The sequence below is a fragment of the Podarcis tiliguerta genome (assembly GCF_965153285.1).
Source record: "Podarcis tiliguerta genome assembly, chromosome: 18".
In the NCBI taxonomy this organism is placed as follows: Eukaryota; Metazoa; Chordata; class Lepidosauria; order Squamata; family Lacertidae; genus Podarcis; species Podarcis tiliguerta.
Window position 1 is genome coordinate 2,029,647 of NC_139551.1, and position 15,919 is coordinate 2,045,565.

Genomic DNA, 15,919 nt, shown 5'->3' on the forward strand with positions numbered 1-15,919 from the left:
CGGCCGCTCACCGTGACTCGCTCCTCCGACTCTACGGCGTTTTCCAAGGGAGGGAGCAAGGCCACTTCGCAACCAAGGCGGGCAGTGACGCCACGCAGGCGCCAAGGTCCGCCCAGCACCAACCCGTACACCGAGCAATCGCAGATATGGCTGTTGCCAGCTTGGCAAATTAAAAAAAACACCCCGCCCTCCTGCGCTGAGGGGGTACCTGCACCCTGCGAGCAAACCTCACAAATGCATTTAACCAAGGAAAAAGGAAGAGGTGCCTTCAAGGGCCGCGATCCGGCCCTCCGGAAGCACCAAGGCACCGAAACTCACGTTAAAAACACGCACATATATCTATTTCTCTTTATCCACACCCTGAAATACAGCTCGGCTGGGGAAGAAGGGGGGGAGGGAAGTGCTTTGAAACGTGCCCAAAATCCCTCGCAAAAACTCGCCCAGGCTCTGGTGTTGTTGGGTTTTTGGGGGGACTACAAAACCCATCATCCCTGGCCCTGCTAACCAAGCATGATGGGAGTTGTAGTCCAAAAACACCCAAATCCTGGGCGACACAGACTTCTGCTTCTTGCCGGCTCCGCGGTCTACCTAGCTCAGGGCTGCCCACTGAGCGGCGCCGCCTCCCCGGAAACCGAAGCAAGTTCCTAGTCCACATGAAAGTGGGCAAAGCGATTCCCAACTCCGCCGCTTGGCTGTAAGGCAGGTTTGCAAAGGGAGAAGGAGCAGGATAAAATCCTTAAGCCTTCTCCCCACTCCATCAACATCCCCCCCAGACCGATGCAGATTCTACATTTAAAAATAAAATAAATTACACTGTTTATATATATATCGATATAAAAATAACAAGAACAGCCACACCCATAAAAACAGGTCCTCCATTTTCTATGTACAGATATTAAAATTTGGACCCGGTTCGGAGAGAGGGGGGAAATTATTTACAAATTTTAGGGATAGGTTACCCACTAGCAATGCTCAGCTAAGTCCCAGGGAATAGGATTGACAGGTATGCAAATCAAACAGGCCTCTGATGCAGACCGCGAGGAGAGTGCTTTCCCAAACTGGGGTCTTTTGGATGCTATTGGATTCCAATGGTCATGACCTCCGCCCACTGGGCATGCTGGCCGCTGGTGTCCAGCACCCGGAAGGATACAGGCGTCCCCATCCCTGTTCTAGGAAGAGGCGTTCCTCAACTTTCAGGAAGGGAGCGCTTTTTCCAAACAGAGGCATTCGTCTCCCCATCGCCGCTAACCACTAGTCATGCTGGCTTTCGGTTGGGCTGGTGGGAGCTGCGAGCCAAACCCCACCTGATTTTTGGAGAAGCAAGGTGAGCAGGTTTTGGCTGGCGAGCGAGCGAAGGACGGAGCGATCGCTCCTCTGTGCAGCACACACAAACGTACCGTATTTTTTGCTCTCTAAGACTCACTTTTTCCCTCCTGTGTGTGCTTCTTACGGAGCTTAATGCAGGCTGCGCAGCTATCCCAGAAGCCAGAACAGCAAGAGGAATTGCTGCTTTCACTGTGCAGCGATCCCTCTTGCTGTTCTGGCTTCTGAGATTCAGAATATATTTTTTTCTTGTTCTCCTCCTCCAAGAACTAGGCGCGTCTTGTGATCTAGTGCGTCTTAGAAAGCGAAAAATACGGTATTTATTTTCCCTTTTAAGGCTGGCTTCCGATTAATTGCGGGCAGCCGTGACAGCAAGGAATAGATTATTTAGGGGGGAATATACCTCTGGTGACCGGGTTCCGGGAACAAATGACGCCGGATCTGCTCAGACTATACCGTACCCTGTTTAAGAGCCTCTCGGAATCATCGGTTCACCGCAATCGTTCCTCCCCAGCTAGAGGCAGTCTACCTTTGGTTACCAGATCCAGGTGATGTGCAATTGCGGACATCTCTGTCCCATTGTACCATATAAATGAGCTTCCTAGAACCATCCATCTGGCCAAAGAAAGGTTTGGCGGGTTCTAGACTACGTTCCCCCCATTTCCTGAGTATTGGGGAGCCGGGGAAGGGGGCCGAGAACCCAGGCTTTTCCGGGAACGGCAGGGTGGGCTATTTGAGACACCCAACCAAGAAAGTCCCTTTGCGTTGGGAAACCGAGGCAAAGGGGCTGCGAGGGGACCCTAGACGCCGGCAGGAACCTCGGCAGACGTGGGGCAGGGGAAGGTGGAAAGTTGCAATCGAGCGGACCGAAGCAAGTCGCCTGGGCCGGTTGCTCCGATCGCCAGCGGCGACCCTCTCTCCCTGGAGGCTCCCAAACTGGGAACCGGGAACAGGCGCCCTTCGCCCAGCGGAGAGTCCCTGGCGGGCTGGGGCCAGCAAAGCATGGTGGGTAGCAACGGGGCCATTTCAGGGGGCGGGGCTGTCGTGGGCGGGGCTGCCGGCCAGGCTGCTTGCGGCAGAGTCACTGGGAGAGGCGCTGTGGCACTCCGGTCTCCGGACCATGTCCGGGCGGAAAGCCGGGTGGCGGCGAGCGTGCTTCGTCAAGTGGTCGCTGCGCATGAAGCGCTTCTCGCAGAGCGGGCAGGCAAAGCGCTTCTCGCCGGTGTGGGTGCGCAGGTGGCGGGCCAGCTCGTCCGAACGGGCGAATCGCTTCTGGCAGGAGGGCCAACTGCAAGGGAACGGGCGCTCGCCTGCAACGCAGAGAGAAAAGCAAAGCGTGAATTGTGTTGTCATTCTATATATATATAGAATATAGAATATAGAATATATATATATATACAGTGGTGCCCCGCAAGACGAATGCCTCGCAAGACGGAAAACCCGCTAGACGAAAGGGTTTTCCGTTTTGGAGGTGCTTCGCAGGACGAATTTCTCTATGGGCTTGCTTCGCAAGACGAAAATGTCTTGCGATTCCTGGGGGGTTTTTTCCGCTCCCCACCCCCTTTTTCTAAGGCACTAAGCTGCTAATAGCCTTTTAGCAGCTAATCCGCTAATCCCTTAAGCCTTTAATAGCTGCAAAACCGCTAATAGCGCTAATCCGCTAATGAGTTTGCTTCGCAAGACGAAAAAACCGCTAGACGAAGAGACTCACGGAACGGATTCTTTTTGTCTTGCGAGGCACCACTGTAATTTTTATTCATTTTATAAATGAAACAAATTAATACAATTCATATAATTTTTGAAACCATTCTCATTTTTTGACTTCCCTCAACTTGGCTGGTGCTCCTTCCCTTCTCAATTTTCCACACATTTCTTAATTCTCATCTCATTTGTAAATTAAATCTTATTTCACTCCAATTTTAATCTTTCGTTTTTACAAAGCTTCATCAAAAGTTACAAGCGTTATTTGTTTTTCACTTAAATTATGCCTATATTCTGAAATTTTTTCCCATTCTTCAGTAAATCTCTGATCTCGTCGATTTCTGATTTTTCCTGTCATTCTATCCAGTTCCGCAAAGTCCATCATCTTCATTCTCCATTCTTCCAGTGTTGGTAATTCTTCTTGCTTCCATTTCTGGGCTATCAATATTCTCACTGATGTTACTGCGTACAAAAATAATTTCCTATCTTTCTTATTTATCTCATTCCCTACAATACCGAGCAAAAATGCTTCTGGTTTCTTAACAAAAGTATATTTAAAGGTGTGAATGTGAATCGTGTAGTCATTCACGGTAAGCTGGAGTAACAGGGTGGATACGATTTATTCCTTATTTATTTATTTAAAACTTTTATTGATAAATGCAAGGCTTGCAAACACAAACCATAACATGAAACAAACTCATTCTAAGTAGATACATACACCTCATACATACATAGATACATACACCTTGCCAACAAAGTTGTACCTCTGGTTACGTACTTAATTCGTTCTGGAGGTCCGTTCTTAACCTGAAACTGTTCTTAACCTGAAGCACCACTTTAGCTAATGGGGCCTCCTGCTGCTGCCACACCGCCAGAGCACGATTTCTGTTCTCATCCTGCAGCAAAGTTCTTAACCCAAGGTACTATTTCTGGGATAGCAGAGTCTGTAACCTGAAGTATATGTAATCTGAGGTACCACTGTATAGTTAAAGCTCTGGTTTTCCCAGTCGTGATGTATGGAAGTGAGAGCTGGACCATCAAGAAGGCTGATCGCAGAAGAATGGATGCTTTTGAGTTCTGGTGCTGGAGGAGACTCTTGAGAGTCCCATAGACTGCAAGAAGATCAAACCTCTCCATTCTGAGGGAAATCAGCCCTGAGTGTTCACTGGAAGGACAGATCCTGAAGCTGAGGCTCCAAGACTTTGGCCACCTCTTGAGAAGAGAAGACTCCCTGGGAAAGACCCTGATGTTGGGAAAGATGGAGGGCAGAAGGAGAAGAGGACGACAGAGGATGAGATGGTGGGACAGTGTTCTCGAAGAGACCAGCATGAATTTGACCAAACTGCGGGAGGCAATGGAAGACAGGAGGGCCTGGCGTGCTCTGGTCCAGGGGGTCGCGAAGAGTAGGACATGACTAAACAACAACATCATACACCTCTCAACTTAAGATTACAAAAAAGAAAGAGCCTAGGACTTGCTGATCAGAAGGTCGGTGGTTTGAATCCCTGCAATGACGGGGTGAGCTCCCGTTGCTCGGTCCCTGCTCCTGCCAACCTAGCAGTTCTAAAGCACACCAATGCAAGTAGATAAATAGGTACCGCTCCGGCGGGAAGGTAAACGGCATTTCCGTGCGCTGCTCTGGTTCGCCAGAAGCGGCTTAGTCTTGCTGGCCACATGACCCGGAAGCTGTACGCCGGCTCCCTCGGTCAGTAAAGCGAGATGAGCGCCGCAACCCCAGAGTCGGCCACGACTGGACCTAATGGTCAGGGGTCCCTTTACATTTAAAAGTCTGGAACGGATTGATCCATTTTGCATTACTTTCTATGGGAAAGCGCGCCTTGGTTTTGGAACGCTTTGCTGACCTCCGGCAGAACGGATTAAGTTTGAGAACCAAGGGACCACACTGTAAACCGGTCCTTATTTGGGCCGCATGAGGACTAGAACCTTGACTTAGGTTAACTGGGCTCTGCCGTGCCAAAGGAGCGTGCCGCAACAGATGTCTTTGCAACCGAGCTCATGCCCATGAGAGTTCGCTGCCCTTAATCTCTTCGTGGGAGGAAAGCTAAGCCGGGCAGGCAGATGTCAGGATTGCACAAGCAAAAGTCTGGTTTTTGTTTTCCCCCCTCTCTTCTCTCTCCTTTTGGAGTGTCTGTTTACTCAGATGAAGCCCTGACGCTTTGTTTTTCTCGGCAAAGCTTTTTGAGGCTGGCTTGCGCCTTTGCAAGATGGGGACTTATAAACACACCGTGAAATCGCCGCTAACAGCTCTGCATCGAAGGAACTATCTGTTCCAAGCTCTTGACAGCTCTCCCTCTCTGCATGTATGTGCCAAGAATTGGATTTGTTAAATTATTTTCGTATGCCACAACCGCTGCTCGTATTTTGTTAGCTAAAAAGTGGAAAACCCAAGAATTACCAACAACAGAAGAATGGCAGATGAAGATGATGGATTTTTCGGAGCTAGCCGACCTAACCGGAAGAGTCCGGACCAGAAGGAGGAGGAGTATCAGGAAGAATGGAATAAATTTAATAACTATTGAGTTAAATTTGTTAAGTTAAACTAACTGGAAATAGCTTGCAGATACTTAATGGGCTTAGGGTTTTATTTGTGTTAAGTGATGAATTAATATGTTTAATTCCATAAGGTGAAGATATAAGGATGTTCATGTTTAAGTTAAATTTCATAAAAACTGGGATTTGGAAAACCGTTCAAAGGACATGCAATGAAATTCAACCAAGGGGAAGCGAGGAAGTCACTTAACAAAGTTAATAAGTGTAATTTTCAATAAGGCTATGATTTATGTTTGTTTGTCTTATGTGTTTGTTTGTTTATAATGTTGTGGAAACCAATAAAAAAAATCTGGGGGGAAAAGGAAAAGAAATAAGTCTCCGTGAAGCTTGAGGTTTTTTTATTTATTCCAGGTTTTGTTTGGCGTTTTAATGTGTTGTAAACCGCTTTGAGATTTGTTGTTTGTTAATAAAACGCAGTATAGAAATGAATAACGATGATTATAGTAATAAGTCACGCGGCCAAAACAAAGTCGCAGACATTCTGTTGTGGTGACAGTAGCCTGGGTTTAAGATGCTGTTTGGCGATTAGCTGCTATACAGTGGTACCTCGGGTTACATACGCTTCAGGTTACAGACGCTTCAGGTTGCATACGCTTCAGGTTACAGACTCCGCTAACCCAGAAATAGTACCTCGGGTTAAGAACTTTGCTTCAGGATGAGAACAGAAATCTTGCTTCGGCGGCACAGTGGCAGCCGCAGGAGGCCCCATTAGCTAAAGTGGTGCTTCAGGTTAAGAACAGTTTCAGGTTAAGAACGAACCTCCGGAACGAATGAAGTACTTAACCCGTGGTACCACCGTATCTGAGTTTTTTAACTCAGCACATTGCTGGCATGGTGCAAATGTCCAGAATCCGAACCAGGGAAGCCACATACTTTTCTAGCAGCGAACAGTTCCGCCCCTTTTAATACAAAATCGGAATTGGACACTGTGCCATTTTCCCTCTCGCCCGCCCGCAAATTCCTGTAAAAGGACAGGTTTTCGGTTGGTAACCGGTCTCCCCGAGAGTCGAATTCCAGGGCTGGCACAAGCGATCTTTGCCCGTTTCGTGCCCATCCCACTTCGCCACAACCTTCCCACCCACTCTCTTAAGGTGTTTACTTTCTGATGGGGTTTTTTTTGTGGGGGGGGGGGTGTGTATAAAGGTTGTGTTTGCCCAGCGCGTCTGGGTGGAAAGCCAAGAAACCAAGCCACAGCCAAACCCCTCCCCAAATTGAAATTTCCACACAGCAGGTCCCTCCCACCCGCCCCCCTCCCAAATCAGGCCACCCTAGGCCGGCCACACCCGCCGCCCCACATGGCAAGACATTTGCCAAACAAGAAGTGGGCGAGATTTGAAGCCGGGAAAAGATTTCCATAAGGTTTTTCTTCAAATTAGGGAGCAGGGACACGGGCGTAGCCAGGATTTTTGCTAGGGCGGGGCAGGCTTTTGTTGGGGTGGGTGGAGGGGGGAGAAGCAGAACCTCAGATTTGTATTGATTAGCCCACCCCACCCCCTTACACCCCTAGGCAGGGGCGTAATGCAGAACCCGGCGCATCCTCCAGTCTTTTGGCAAGCGAAAGCCCTACCGGATCAAATACGCTTGTTTGTTTGTTCTCCGGCGGCCGAGGTAGACTGCGCCTGGCCCCGGAGGCTCGACCGAACCTGGGATTTTGGTCCTCAAGAGACATATCGATAGGATACGAGACAGATCTAAACCCAAGCTGCCCACTCTTGCGAGTCTCCGCATCCCACCCTCTCCGCTCTTCGTGCGCGCTTTCGCTTTGGGAGCACGTGGGGCCGGGATCGCTCAGCCCACGCGCGGGGGCGTGCGGGGGGGGTAAGGCGACGGAGGCGCGCCCGGGCGGCACCTCGTAAGGGGGGGCAAGAGAGAACGGCGCAGAGGTCTCTATCGCGACGTGGGTGGGCTGCGTAATCACCCGAGCCCAAACCCAGGAAATGCGTGCGTCGACGCCGCCCAGAGCCAGCGAGCGAGGCGCGGTCTCCCCACGTGGGTGGAGGCCACGGGGGTGGGGCGGGGGCGGGAAAGCGAGGCGGGAACCGGCCGGAGGGGAGGGGGGCCTCGGGGTTCCCAGGGTGCCACCTTGAACGAAATATCGGGGGCCCCCAGTAAACCCGCATAATCCATCACATGGCGCGCGTTTGAATGCCTATCCACTTTTGGGGATATGTTATGAAGGGGAGGCAAAGACCCCCCTCGGGTGTAAGATGGAGGTGGGGGGGGGGAGAGACTGTCCCCGGGCTGGGGGGGGCGGCCCTTACCCGTGTGCGTCCGGAGATGCGCCTTCAGATGGGAAGATTTGCCGTAGATTTTTGCGCAGCCCTGGAACGGGCATCGGTGCCTCTTGGCCGCGCCGGAGAGGTTGCCTGCGCCGTCGGGTGTTCCTCCCAGGGCTTCCCCCGCCGCCTCCGGCGGGGCCGCGACGATGGGGCGCGCCCCGCGCTCCTCCTTGGCTCCGGCGGCCGGGTGTAACAGGGCTCCGGTGGAGATGGAAACGAGGCACTCGGCGGCCAGGTAATCCAAGCCCGACATGATGGCACCGCCTTCCTCTCTCCCCAAAAAAGCCGTCCAGGCGGCTCCTCGCCTCCTCCTCGGATGGACAGGCTGCGCGCCGCCGCCGCCGCCGCTGCTCCGCCTCGCCCCTGGCGCAACGTGGAGAGACGGCAGGAGGGGAGGGACGCCGGCGACCGTCCCCGCCCAGGCTGGGGCGGTGCGCGCTCTCGCGCTCGTGCACGCGCCAGGGGCGAGGGCAATTGAGGCTGCGACGGTTTGACCCTCCTACCCGGCCAGTCTCCACCCCTGGGTGCCGTCGGAGGGAGGAGCGCGCAGAGGGTGGAGCGCAAAGAAACCAGGCTGGGACGCGATGCCGGCGCGTCTCTCTTGGCGCAGGCTGGGGCGCAATCCCGCAGACTGCGGCTGGGGAGTTTCTCACGACTTTGCGCACGTGGGAGTTTCCTCTCCCCCCAAAAGCTCAGCAACGCTTTGTGAGATCTCTCCCCATAAAACTCGACAACTTTTGGGCCCGCCGCCCATCAAAAATCCATGAAAGAAAAGTCATTCTCCGCGCTCAAGAGGGTGCCATGCCCTGGCACCGAAATTGGTGGGTGCCCGGGCCCCTTCTTCATCATCATCATCATCATTTATTATTTATACCCCGCCCATCTGGCTGGGCTTCCCCAGCCACTCTGGGCGGCTTCCAACAAAATATTAAAATACAGTAATGCATCAAACATTAAAAGCTTCCCTAAACAGGGCTGTCTTCAAATGTCTTCTAAAAGTCTGGTACAGTGGTACTTAATTCGTTCCAGAGGTCCATTCTTAACCTGAAACTGTTCTTAACCTGAAGCACCACTTTAGCAGCCTCCCACTGCCGCCACGTGATTTCTGTCCTCATCCTGAAGTTCTTAACCTGAGGTACTATTTCTGGGTTAGCGGAGTCTGTAACCTGAAGCGTATGTAAGCTGAGGTACCACTGTAGTAGTTGTTGTCTTTGACATCTGATGGGAGGGCATTCCACAGGGAGGGCGCCACCACCGAGAAGGCCCTCTGCCTGGTTCCCTGTAACTTGGCTTCTCACAGGGAGGAAATGACCAAAAGGCCATTGGAGCTGGACCTCAGTGTCCGGTCAGAACGATGGGGGTGGAGACACTCCTTCAAATATACTGGACCAAGGCCGTTTATGGGGAGTTTTGTGGGTGCTGAGGCACCCAGGACACCTACGCAGGAGAGGATACTTCCATTAAATAGGACGTTCTTCAATCTATCAAAGATAGTTGCTTCTTTGACTGGGGATTGTAGAATTATAAGGAACCCCTGGATCATCTCAACCAACCGCCTGCAATGCAGGAATCAATTGCCCAACATAGGACTCGAACTCACAACCATGAGATCAGACCCTCCCAAGTGTCTATATTTTCCAGGGACAGTCCCAGATTTACAGAAGCCGTCCCGGTATCTGTTCTAATCCTGGAAGCTCCCGCTTTTCCGTAGGGCATCCCTATTTTCACAGGGACGCGGGTGGCGCTGTGGGTAAAAGCCTCAGCGCCTAGGGCTTGCCGATCGAAAGGTTGGTGGTTCGAATCCCCGCGGCGGGGTGCGCTCCCGTTGTTTGGTCCCAGCGCCTGCCAACCTAGCAGTTTGAAAGCACTCTCGGGTGCAAGTAGATAAATAGGGACCGCTTACTAGCGGGAAGGTAAACGGTGTTTCCGTGTGCAGCTCTGGCTCGCCAGAGCAGCAATGTCACGCTGGCCACGTGACCCGGAAGTGTCTTCGGAAAGCGCTGGCCCCCGGCCTCTTGAGTGAGATGGGCGCACAACCCTAGAGTCTGTTAAGACTGGCCAGTACGGGCAGGGGTACCTTTACCTTTACCTTATTTTCACAGGAGAAATGTTGGAGGGGATGGAATGGGACGTCTCTATTTTCAGGGGAGAAACGTAGGAGGGGATGGAATAGGACGTCCCTATTTTCAGGGGAGAAACGTTGGAGGGGATGGAATAGGACGTCCCTATTTTCAGGGGAGAAACGTTGGAGGGATGGAATAGGACGTCCCTCTTTTCACAGGAGAAACATTGGAGGGGATGGAATAGGACGTCCCTATTTTCACAGGAGAAACGTTGGAGGGGATGGAATAGGACGTCCCTCTTTTCACAGGAGAAACATTGGAGGGGATGGAATAGGACGTCCCTATTTTCAGGGGAGAAACGTTGGAGGGGATGGAATAGGACGTCCCTCTTTTCACGGGAGAAACGTTGGAGGGGATGGAATAGGACGTCCCTATTTTCAGGGGAGAAACGTTGGAGGGGATGGAATAGGACGTCCCTCTTTTCAAGGGAAAAACGTTGGAGGGGATGGAATAGGACGTCCCTATTTTCATCGGAGAAGTGGAGCTATTTTCCTACGAGATGTGAAGCTACAGGGAACCAGGCAAGAAGGCCTTCTCAGTAGTGGCACCCACCCTGTGGAACGCCCTTCCATCAGATGTCAAACAGATATTATTATTATTATTATTATTATTATTATTATTATTACCTACCCATCTGACTGCATTGCCCCAGCCACTCTGGGCAGCTTTCAACATACACAGAAACATAATAAAAGCTTTAAAAAGCTTCCCTTCAGATGTCTTCTAAAGGCTATATAGTTACTCACAAACAAGATAAACAACTATTTGGTTTTTAGAAGACATCCGAAAGCAGCCCTGTTCAGGCAGGTTTTTAATGGTTGCTGTTTTATTGTGCTTTTTAATATATTTTTGGGGAGCCGCCCAGAGTGGCTGGGGCAACCCAGCTAGATGGGCGGGGTATAAAATAAAATAAAATATTATTATTATTAGGCACTCCCAGGAGGGAATGCCTATTTTAAGTAGAGGTTTCCTTCTTGCCTTTTCTTGTACGCGCCAGGGAATGCTGGTTATTATTTAATTTATTTATTATTATAGTCATAGGCCCCCTCTCCTCTAAGGAGCTCCAGGTGGCCTTTTCAGTTCCTCCCCACCATTCAGACATTTTGTCCTCACAGAATGGGCGCCACTACCGAGAAGGCCCTCTGCCTGGTTCCCTGTAACCTCACTTCTTGCAGGGAGGGAACCGCCAGAAGGCCCTCAGGAGATGGACCCAGGTGTCCGGGCTGGACGATGGGGGTGGAGACGCTCCTTCAGTTCTACTGGGCCGAGGCCATTTAGGGCTTTCAAGGTCAGCACCCACACTTTGAATTGTGCTCAGAAACGTACCGGAAGCCTGTGAAGAACTTTGAGGGCCAGTGTTATATGGTCCTAGCAGCCACTCCGAGTCCCCAATCCGGCAGCTGCGATCTGAATTAGTTGTAATTTTCTTCTCATACGCAACAACTGAATTCAGCATTTTCTTTTCAGTCATTTCCTGGTTGTTGCTTTTTTAAAAAAAACCTCTGTGTCTCTGTTTTATTTTTCTACTGTCACGTTTATTTTTCTTTGTCAATTTTTTTGTATTCTGTAGGTCAGAGCTTTTCAAACCATGTGCGGCGACACGTTGGTTTGCCGGCTGCAGTTTGTAGGTGTGTCGCGCGAATGTTGGGGCTTGTTAGGAAAACAGGTTTGCTAGTAAAGCCGAATTTCTGCGTCGCGAAATGATGCACGTCTGAAAAGGGTGTCGCCAGCATGGAAAGTTGGGAAAGCTCTTCTGTACAGTGGTACCTCGGGTTAAGTATTTAATTGGTTCCGGAGGTCCGAACTTAACCTGAAACTGTTCTTAACCTGAAGCACCACTTTAGCTAATGGGGCCTCCTGCTGCCACCACTGCACAATTTCTGTTCTCATCCTGAAGCAAAGTTCTTAACCTGAAGCACTATTTCTGGGTTAGCGGAGTCTGTAACCTGAAGCGTATGTAACCTGAAGTGTCTGTAACCCGAAGTACCACTGTATTATTATTATTATTATTAGTTGTCATTACGGTATTGTTTTCGTCTGCCTGCACTGTCTGTTTCGCAATGAAGATAATAACCACAGGAGAGATGGAAAGGCGGTGGAGAAATTAAAACGAAACGGTATGGAATAAACGGCGGCCCGAAACCGTCTCACCTGGCGCCAGGTATGCATCGGACGTAATGAACCCAACGTGGTTTCCCTAGCTGCTCTTGGTCAGGAACACGTGAAGCGTATGTAACCTGAAGCGTATGTAACCCGAGGTACCACTGTATGTGTTTATGCCAATAAATTTTTATTTTTATTATTTAAGTTTAGAGCTATTCCGCTAGGCAGCCAGTCTCATTGAATTCGGAGGAGTATGTTTTTGAAAGCAACATTTTGGGGTTCGTGTCTCTCCTTACATTCTCAGGGCCCCCTCAGCCCCCGCTCCCCAAAAGCAGTGTCCCATTTCTCCGCAGTTGCCCAGCGGCTCATAAAACAATAGACCACCGTTTCAAAAAAGAAAAAAAAATGTACAGGTTAGAGATAATTATATACAAATGAGAATCCCAGTGGCGTAGCGTGGGTTGTCAGCACCTGGGGCAAAGCAAGTAATTTGCGCCCCCTAACCCGTGGATTTGCGCCCCCTAACCCGTGGATTTGCGCCCCCTAACCCTAACCCCCAGATGTTGCGCCCGGTGCGGCCAGCCCCCCCTGCACCCCCCACGCTACGCCACTGGAGAATCCTAAAAGTACAGTTTATCTCAACGTCTTACAATTTTTAATACCACATCCTTTCTCTGAGGAGTTTCAGAGGACAGCTACTTTTTGCTTGCGAAGAATAGAATCGTAGAATTGTCGAATCGTCGAGCTGGAAGGAACCCTAAGGGTCATCTAGTCCAACCCCCCCACAATTCAGGAATATGCAGCCATCCCGTATGAGGATCGAACCTGCAACATTGGCATCAACAGCGCCACGCTGTAACCGGCGAAGCTCTCCAATTTCACTCTGCTTGCTGAGGACCTTAGAAGACAGCCTGTGTCAGCAGCGGCCACGCAATTGCCCTGAGAATTCCAGCTTACATTCTTTCCTTTTAAAGACGTCAAGCTTCTAGCCCTCAAGCTCTGTATATAAAAGGGTCGTGGCCGAGACTGTGCGAGGGAAGTCCAGCAGCTTTCGGGTGCGGATCCGGTGTCAGCTGTCAGTTACTTTTTTTCCCCAAAAAAATTTTTTTATTGGTTTTCACAATATTATAAACAAACAAGCACACAAGACAAACATAAATCATAGCCTTATTGAAAATTACTGTTATTAACTTTGTTAAGTGACTTCCTCGCTTCCCCTTAGTTGAATTTCATTGCATGTCCTTTTAACGGTTTTCCAAATCCCAATTTTTATAACATTTAACTTAGACATGAACATCCTTAAATCTTCACCTTATATAATTAAGCATATTAATTCATCACTTAACATAAACAAAATCCTAAGCCTATTAAGTATCTGCAAGCTGTTTCCGGTTACAGTGGTGCCTCGCAAGACGAAATTAATTCGTTCTGCGAGTTTTTTCGTCTTGTGAATTTTTCGTCTTGCGAAGCACGGTTTCCCATAGGAATGCACTGACGGTTTTAAGAAAAAGGCGCAAGACGTTTTCGTCTTGCGAAGCAAGCCCACAGGGAAATTCGTCTTGCAAAGCAACTCAAAAACAAAAAACTCTTTCGTCTTGCGAGTTTTTCGTCTTGCAAGGCATTCGTCTTGCGAAGTACCACTGTATTTTACCTTAACAAATTTAACTAAATAATCATTAAATTTATTTCATTCTTCCTGAGTCAGCTGTCAGTTACATGGAGTAGGAAGAGGGGATGTTCAGGTGAAGTTGCCGCTTTTTGAGGGTGTCTCCCCGATCTTCCTCCCCGGAGCTGGGCCCGTAGCTACGTGAGCTTCCCTTTACTATCCCAGCCTCCCGAGAATCTCCCAGGCATAGGATGACAAAGGGAAAACCACAAAGCCTAGCGGTGGGGGTGCGGGAATCCTCTGGGGACAAGTCCCATCCTTTGAAAAGCCTTCGACACAATTGAGTGGAACGAGAGAGGGGGAGAAAGAAAGAAGGGGACAAATAGAGGTGTAAAAGAAAGAACGTGTCGAGGAGAAGCGGAAGGCAAGATGATTCGGCGTCCTGCGAAAGGAGAATAAATCAAAACAGGAATTTGTTTCACAATGGGAGGTTTTCAACGAATATCTGAAAAATAAATATAGTAGTTTAAATTCTGTTGCAGCATTCGAGGAACTTCAGTAATAGTTGCAAGGTAGATATAAGAAATTAGATTTATTAAGAATAAGTTTAATGATGATAAAAGTGTGTATTGGCAATAAGTAATATGAATTTGAAATATGGAATAGACGCGAGGTTGGGTCTTTAGTGTTAAGACCAATAGATGTTTTACTTTTGCTAAGAAAATTATATGTCTATAGTTATTCTTGTGTGTAATTTGGTATTTGTGTTTTTTTTCTTTTTTCTTGTTGTATCAATAAAAACTTTATTATTTTTTTTAAAAAAAGAAAGTGGGAGGGGAAAGGGGGAAGAAAAAAAATGAGGATTAGAAACTTGAATATACCTAAACCGCCAGCTCCTTGAGACAGAGGCTTTCAGCGCATGCTAAGTTTGCCAGCACGTCTAATTTATTTTTCTTTAGTTTATTCGTGTGTGTTTTTCCCTATCTCAGCCCTGACCCCTCCCCAAGGAGCCCAGGGGGGAGTTAAGACCTCAAAATTGTCAGCAGTGTGTCAATTTTTATTTTAACCCAACGTTTTTGGTGTGTTGGAACTGACAGAAGTGGCACTGCTTGTGCGTATTCCGTGGCAGACAGCACTCTTCCAGAGCTCACAAAAGCCCCATGACCTCCGAAATGGGGAGGTAAATCTGGTTTTATCCAGTAAGCATCTGAAGGCAGCCCTGTATCGGGAAGTTTTTAACGTCTGGCATTTTATTACATTTTTGTATTCTACTGGAAGCCGCCCAGAGCGGCTGGGGAAACCCAGCCAGATGGGCGCGGGGTATTTTATGATGATGATGATGATGATTATTATTATTAATATTATAATTATTATTATACCAACAGAGCACACATCCTTTCTCTTTGTTGAGTTCCGGATTGCAAACCTCGACAGGGTGTGGTCAGTTCCAGAAGACAACATCCACAGTCTCCCATCTCCCCCTCCGTGAGAAATTACAAAGCTATTATACATGCAAAAAATGCATACTCTGCAGAATAAAACAAACCATGCAAAATAAGAGATGGTTTTACATCCTTCTAGTGGTTCCCAAATCTAGCTTTCCCTAGCACAGAAATTGCATCGTCTAAGCATATAGATTAAAAATGAAAAAATCTGGCACGGAATACAGCAAACATTTCCTTCCGTTTCTTTAAACTTCATCGGAGACTCTAAAATCTCCTTGCTTGTCATGACCATGAAAGTTGCAAATAAAACTGTCAGCTTTATCAAAGCCGCTGTGCGAATTTGCGGCCGGACGGCGCTTGGAATGCCGTTCCCGGTTTTTGTTTGCCTGGCCTCGCAAACGGAGCGGATAAAATCATCGCCAGACTGTGGAACTCCCTGCCACAGGAGCCAGGAATGGCCAATGATTTGGGTGGCTTTCAAAGAGGATTGGGCAAATTCATGGAGGAGGAAAAGTATGGCGTGCCTCCGAATATAAGCTGCTGTCAGAGCGCTCCGCTTTTGAGATGAAAGCCACGCTCTTTAAATCGTTACACTCATGAGGACTAGGAACGTGAAATAAAAAGAAGGCTCCGAGATTCTCAGGAGGACCACTGCCACGCTCATTCGACGGTCACCTCCATGGGATAGAGTTAAAGCCCTTGATTTACCCCAAAAAGGAAGGAAATAAACAACTATCTGACTTTTAGAAGACATCTGAAGGCAGCCCT

At 49.0% G+C, this 15,919-nt stretch overlaps 1 protein-coding gene and 2 long non-coding RNA genes across 3 annotated transcripts; 1 reads left to right on the forward strand and 2 right to left on the reverse strand.

The window, feature by feature from the left end:
* Positions 1 to 799: 799 nt before the first annotated feature.
* KLF16 (KLF transcription factor 16) lies at positions 800 to 8,233 on the reverse strand. The gene is made up of 2 exons (XM_083421983.1): positions 7,857 to 8,233; positions 800 to 2,633 (listed from the first exon to the last, which is right to left on the reverse strand). Exons 1-2 carry the CDS (start codon positions 8,125 to 8,127, stop codon positions 2,350 to 2,352), a joined length of 555 nt encoding a protein of 184 aa, XP_083278109.1. The 5' UTR covers positions 8,128 to 8,233; the 3' UTR covers positions 800 to 2,349.
* A 3,277-nt stretch (positions 8,234 to 11,510) lies between these two features.
* On the reverse strand, positions 11,511 to 12,538 carry LOC310668688. The gene is made up of 2 exons (XR_014506796.1): positions 12,235 to 12,538; positions 11,511 to 11,943 (listed from the first exon to the last, which is right to left on the reverse strand). It is a non-coding gene; the product is annotated as an uncharacterized lncRNA (long non-coding RNA).
* A 181-nt stretch (positions 12,539 to 12,719) lies between these two features.
* On the forward strand, positions 12,720 to 13,260 carry LOC310668247. Its single transcript, XR_014506670.1, has 2 exons — positions 12,720 to 12,955; positions 13,011 to 13,260. It is a non-coding gene; the product is annotated as an uncharacterized lncRNA (long non-coding RNA).
* Positions 13,261 to 15,919: the final 2,659 nt, after the last annotated feature.

Bases quoted from the DNA above. Each gene is read 5' to 3' on its own strand.
- KLF16 (XM_083421983.1), bottom strand. From the start codon at position 8,127: ATGTCGGGCTTGGATTACCTGGCCGCCGAGTGCCTCGTTTCCATCTCC. The intron at 2,634-7,856 runs GTAAGGGCCGCC...TCTGCGTTGCAG, and splicing joins GCATCTCCGGACGCACACGG to GCGAGCGCCCGTTCCCTTGC.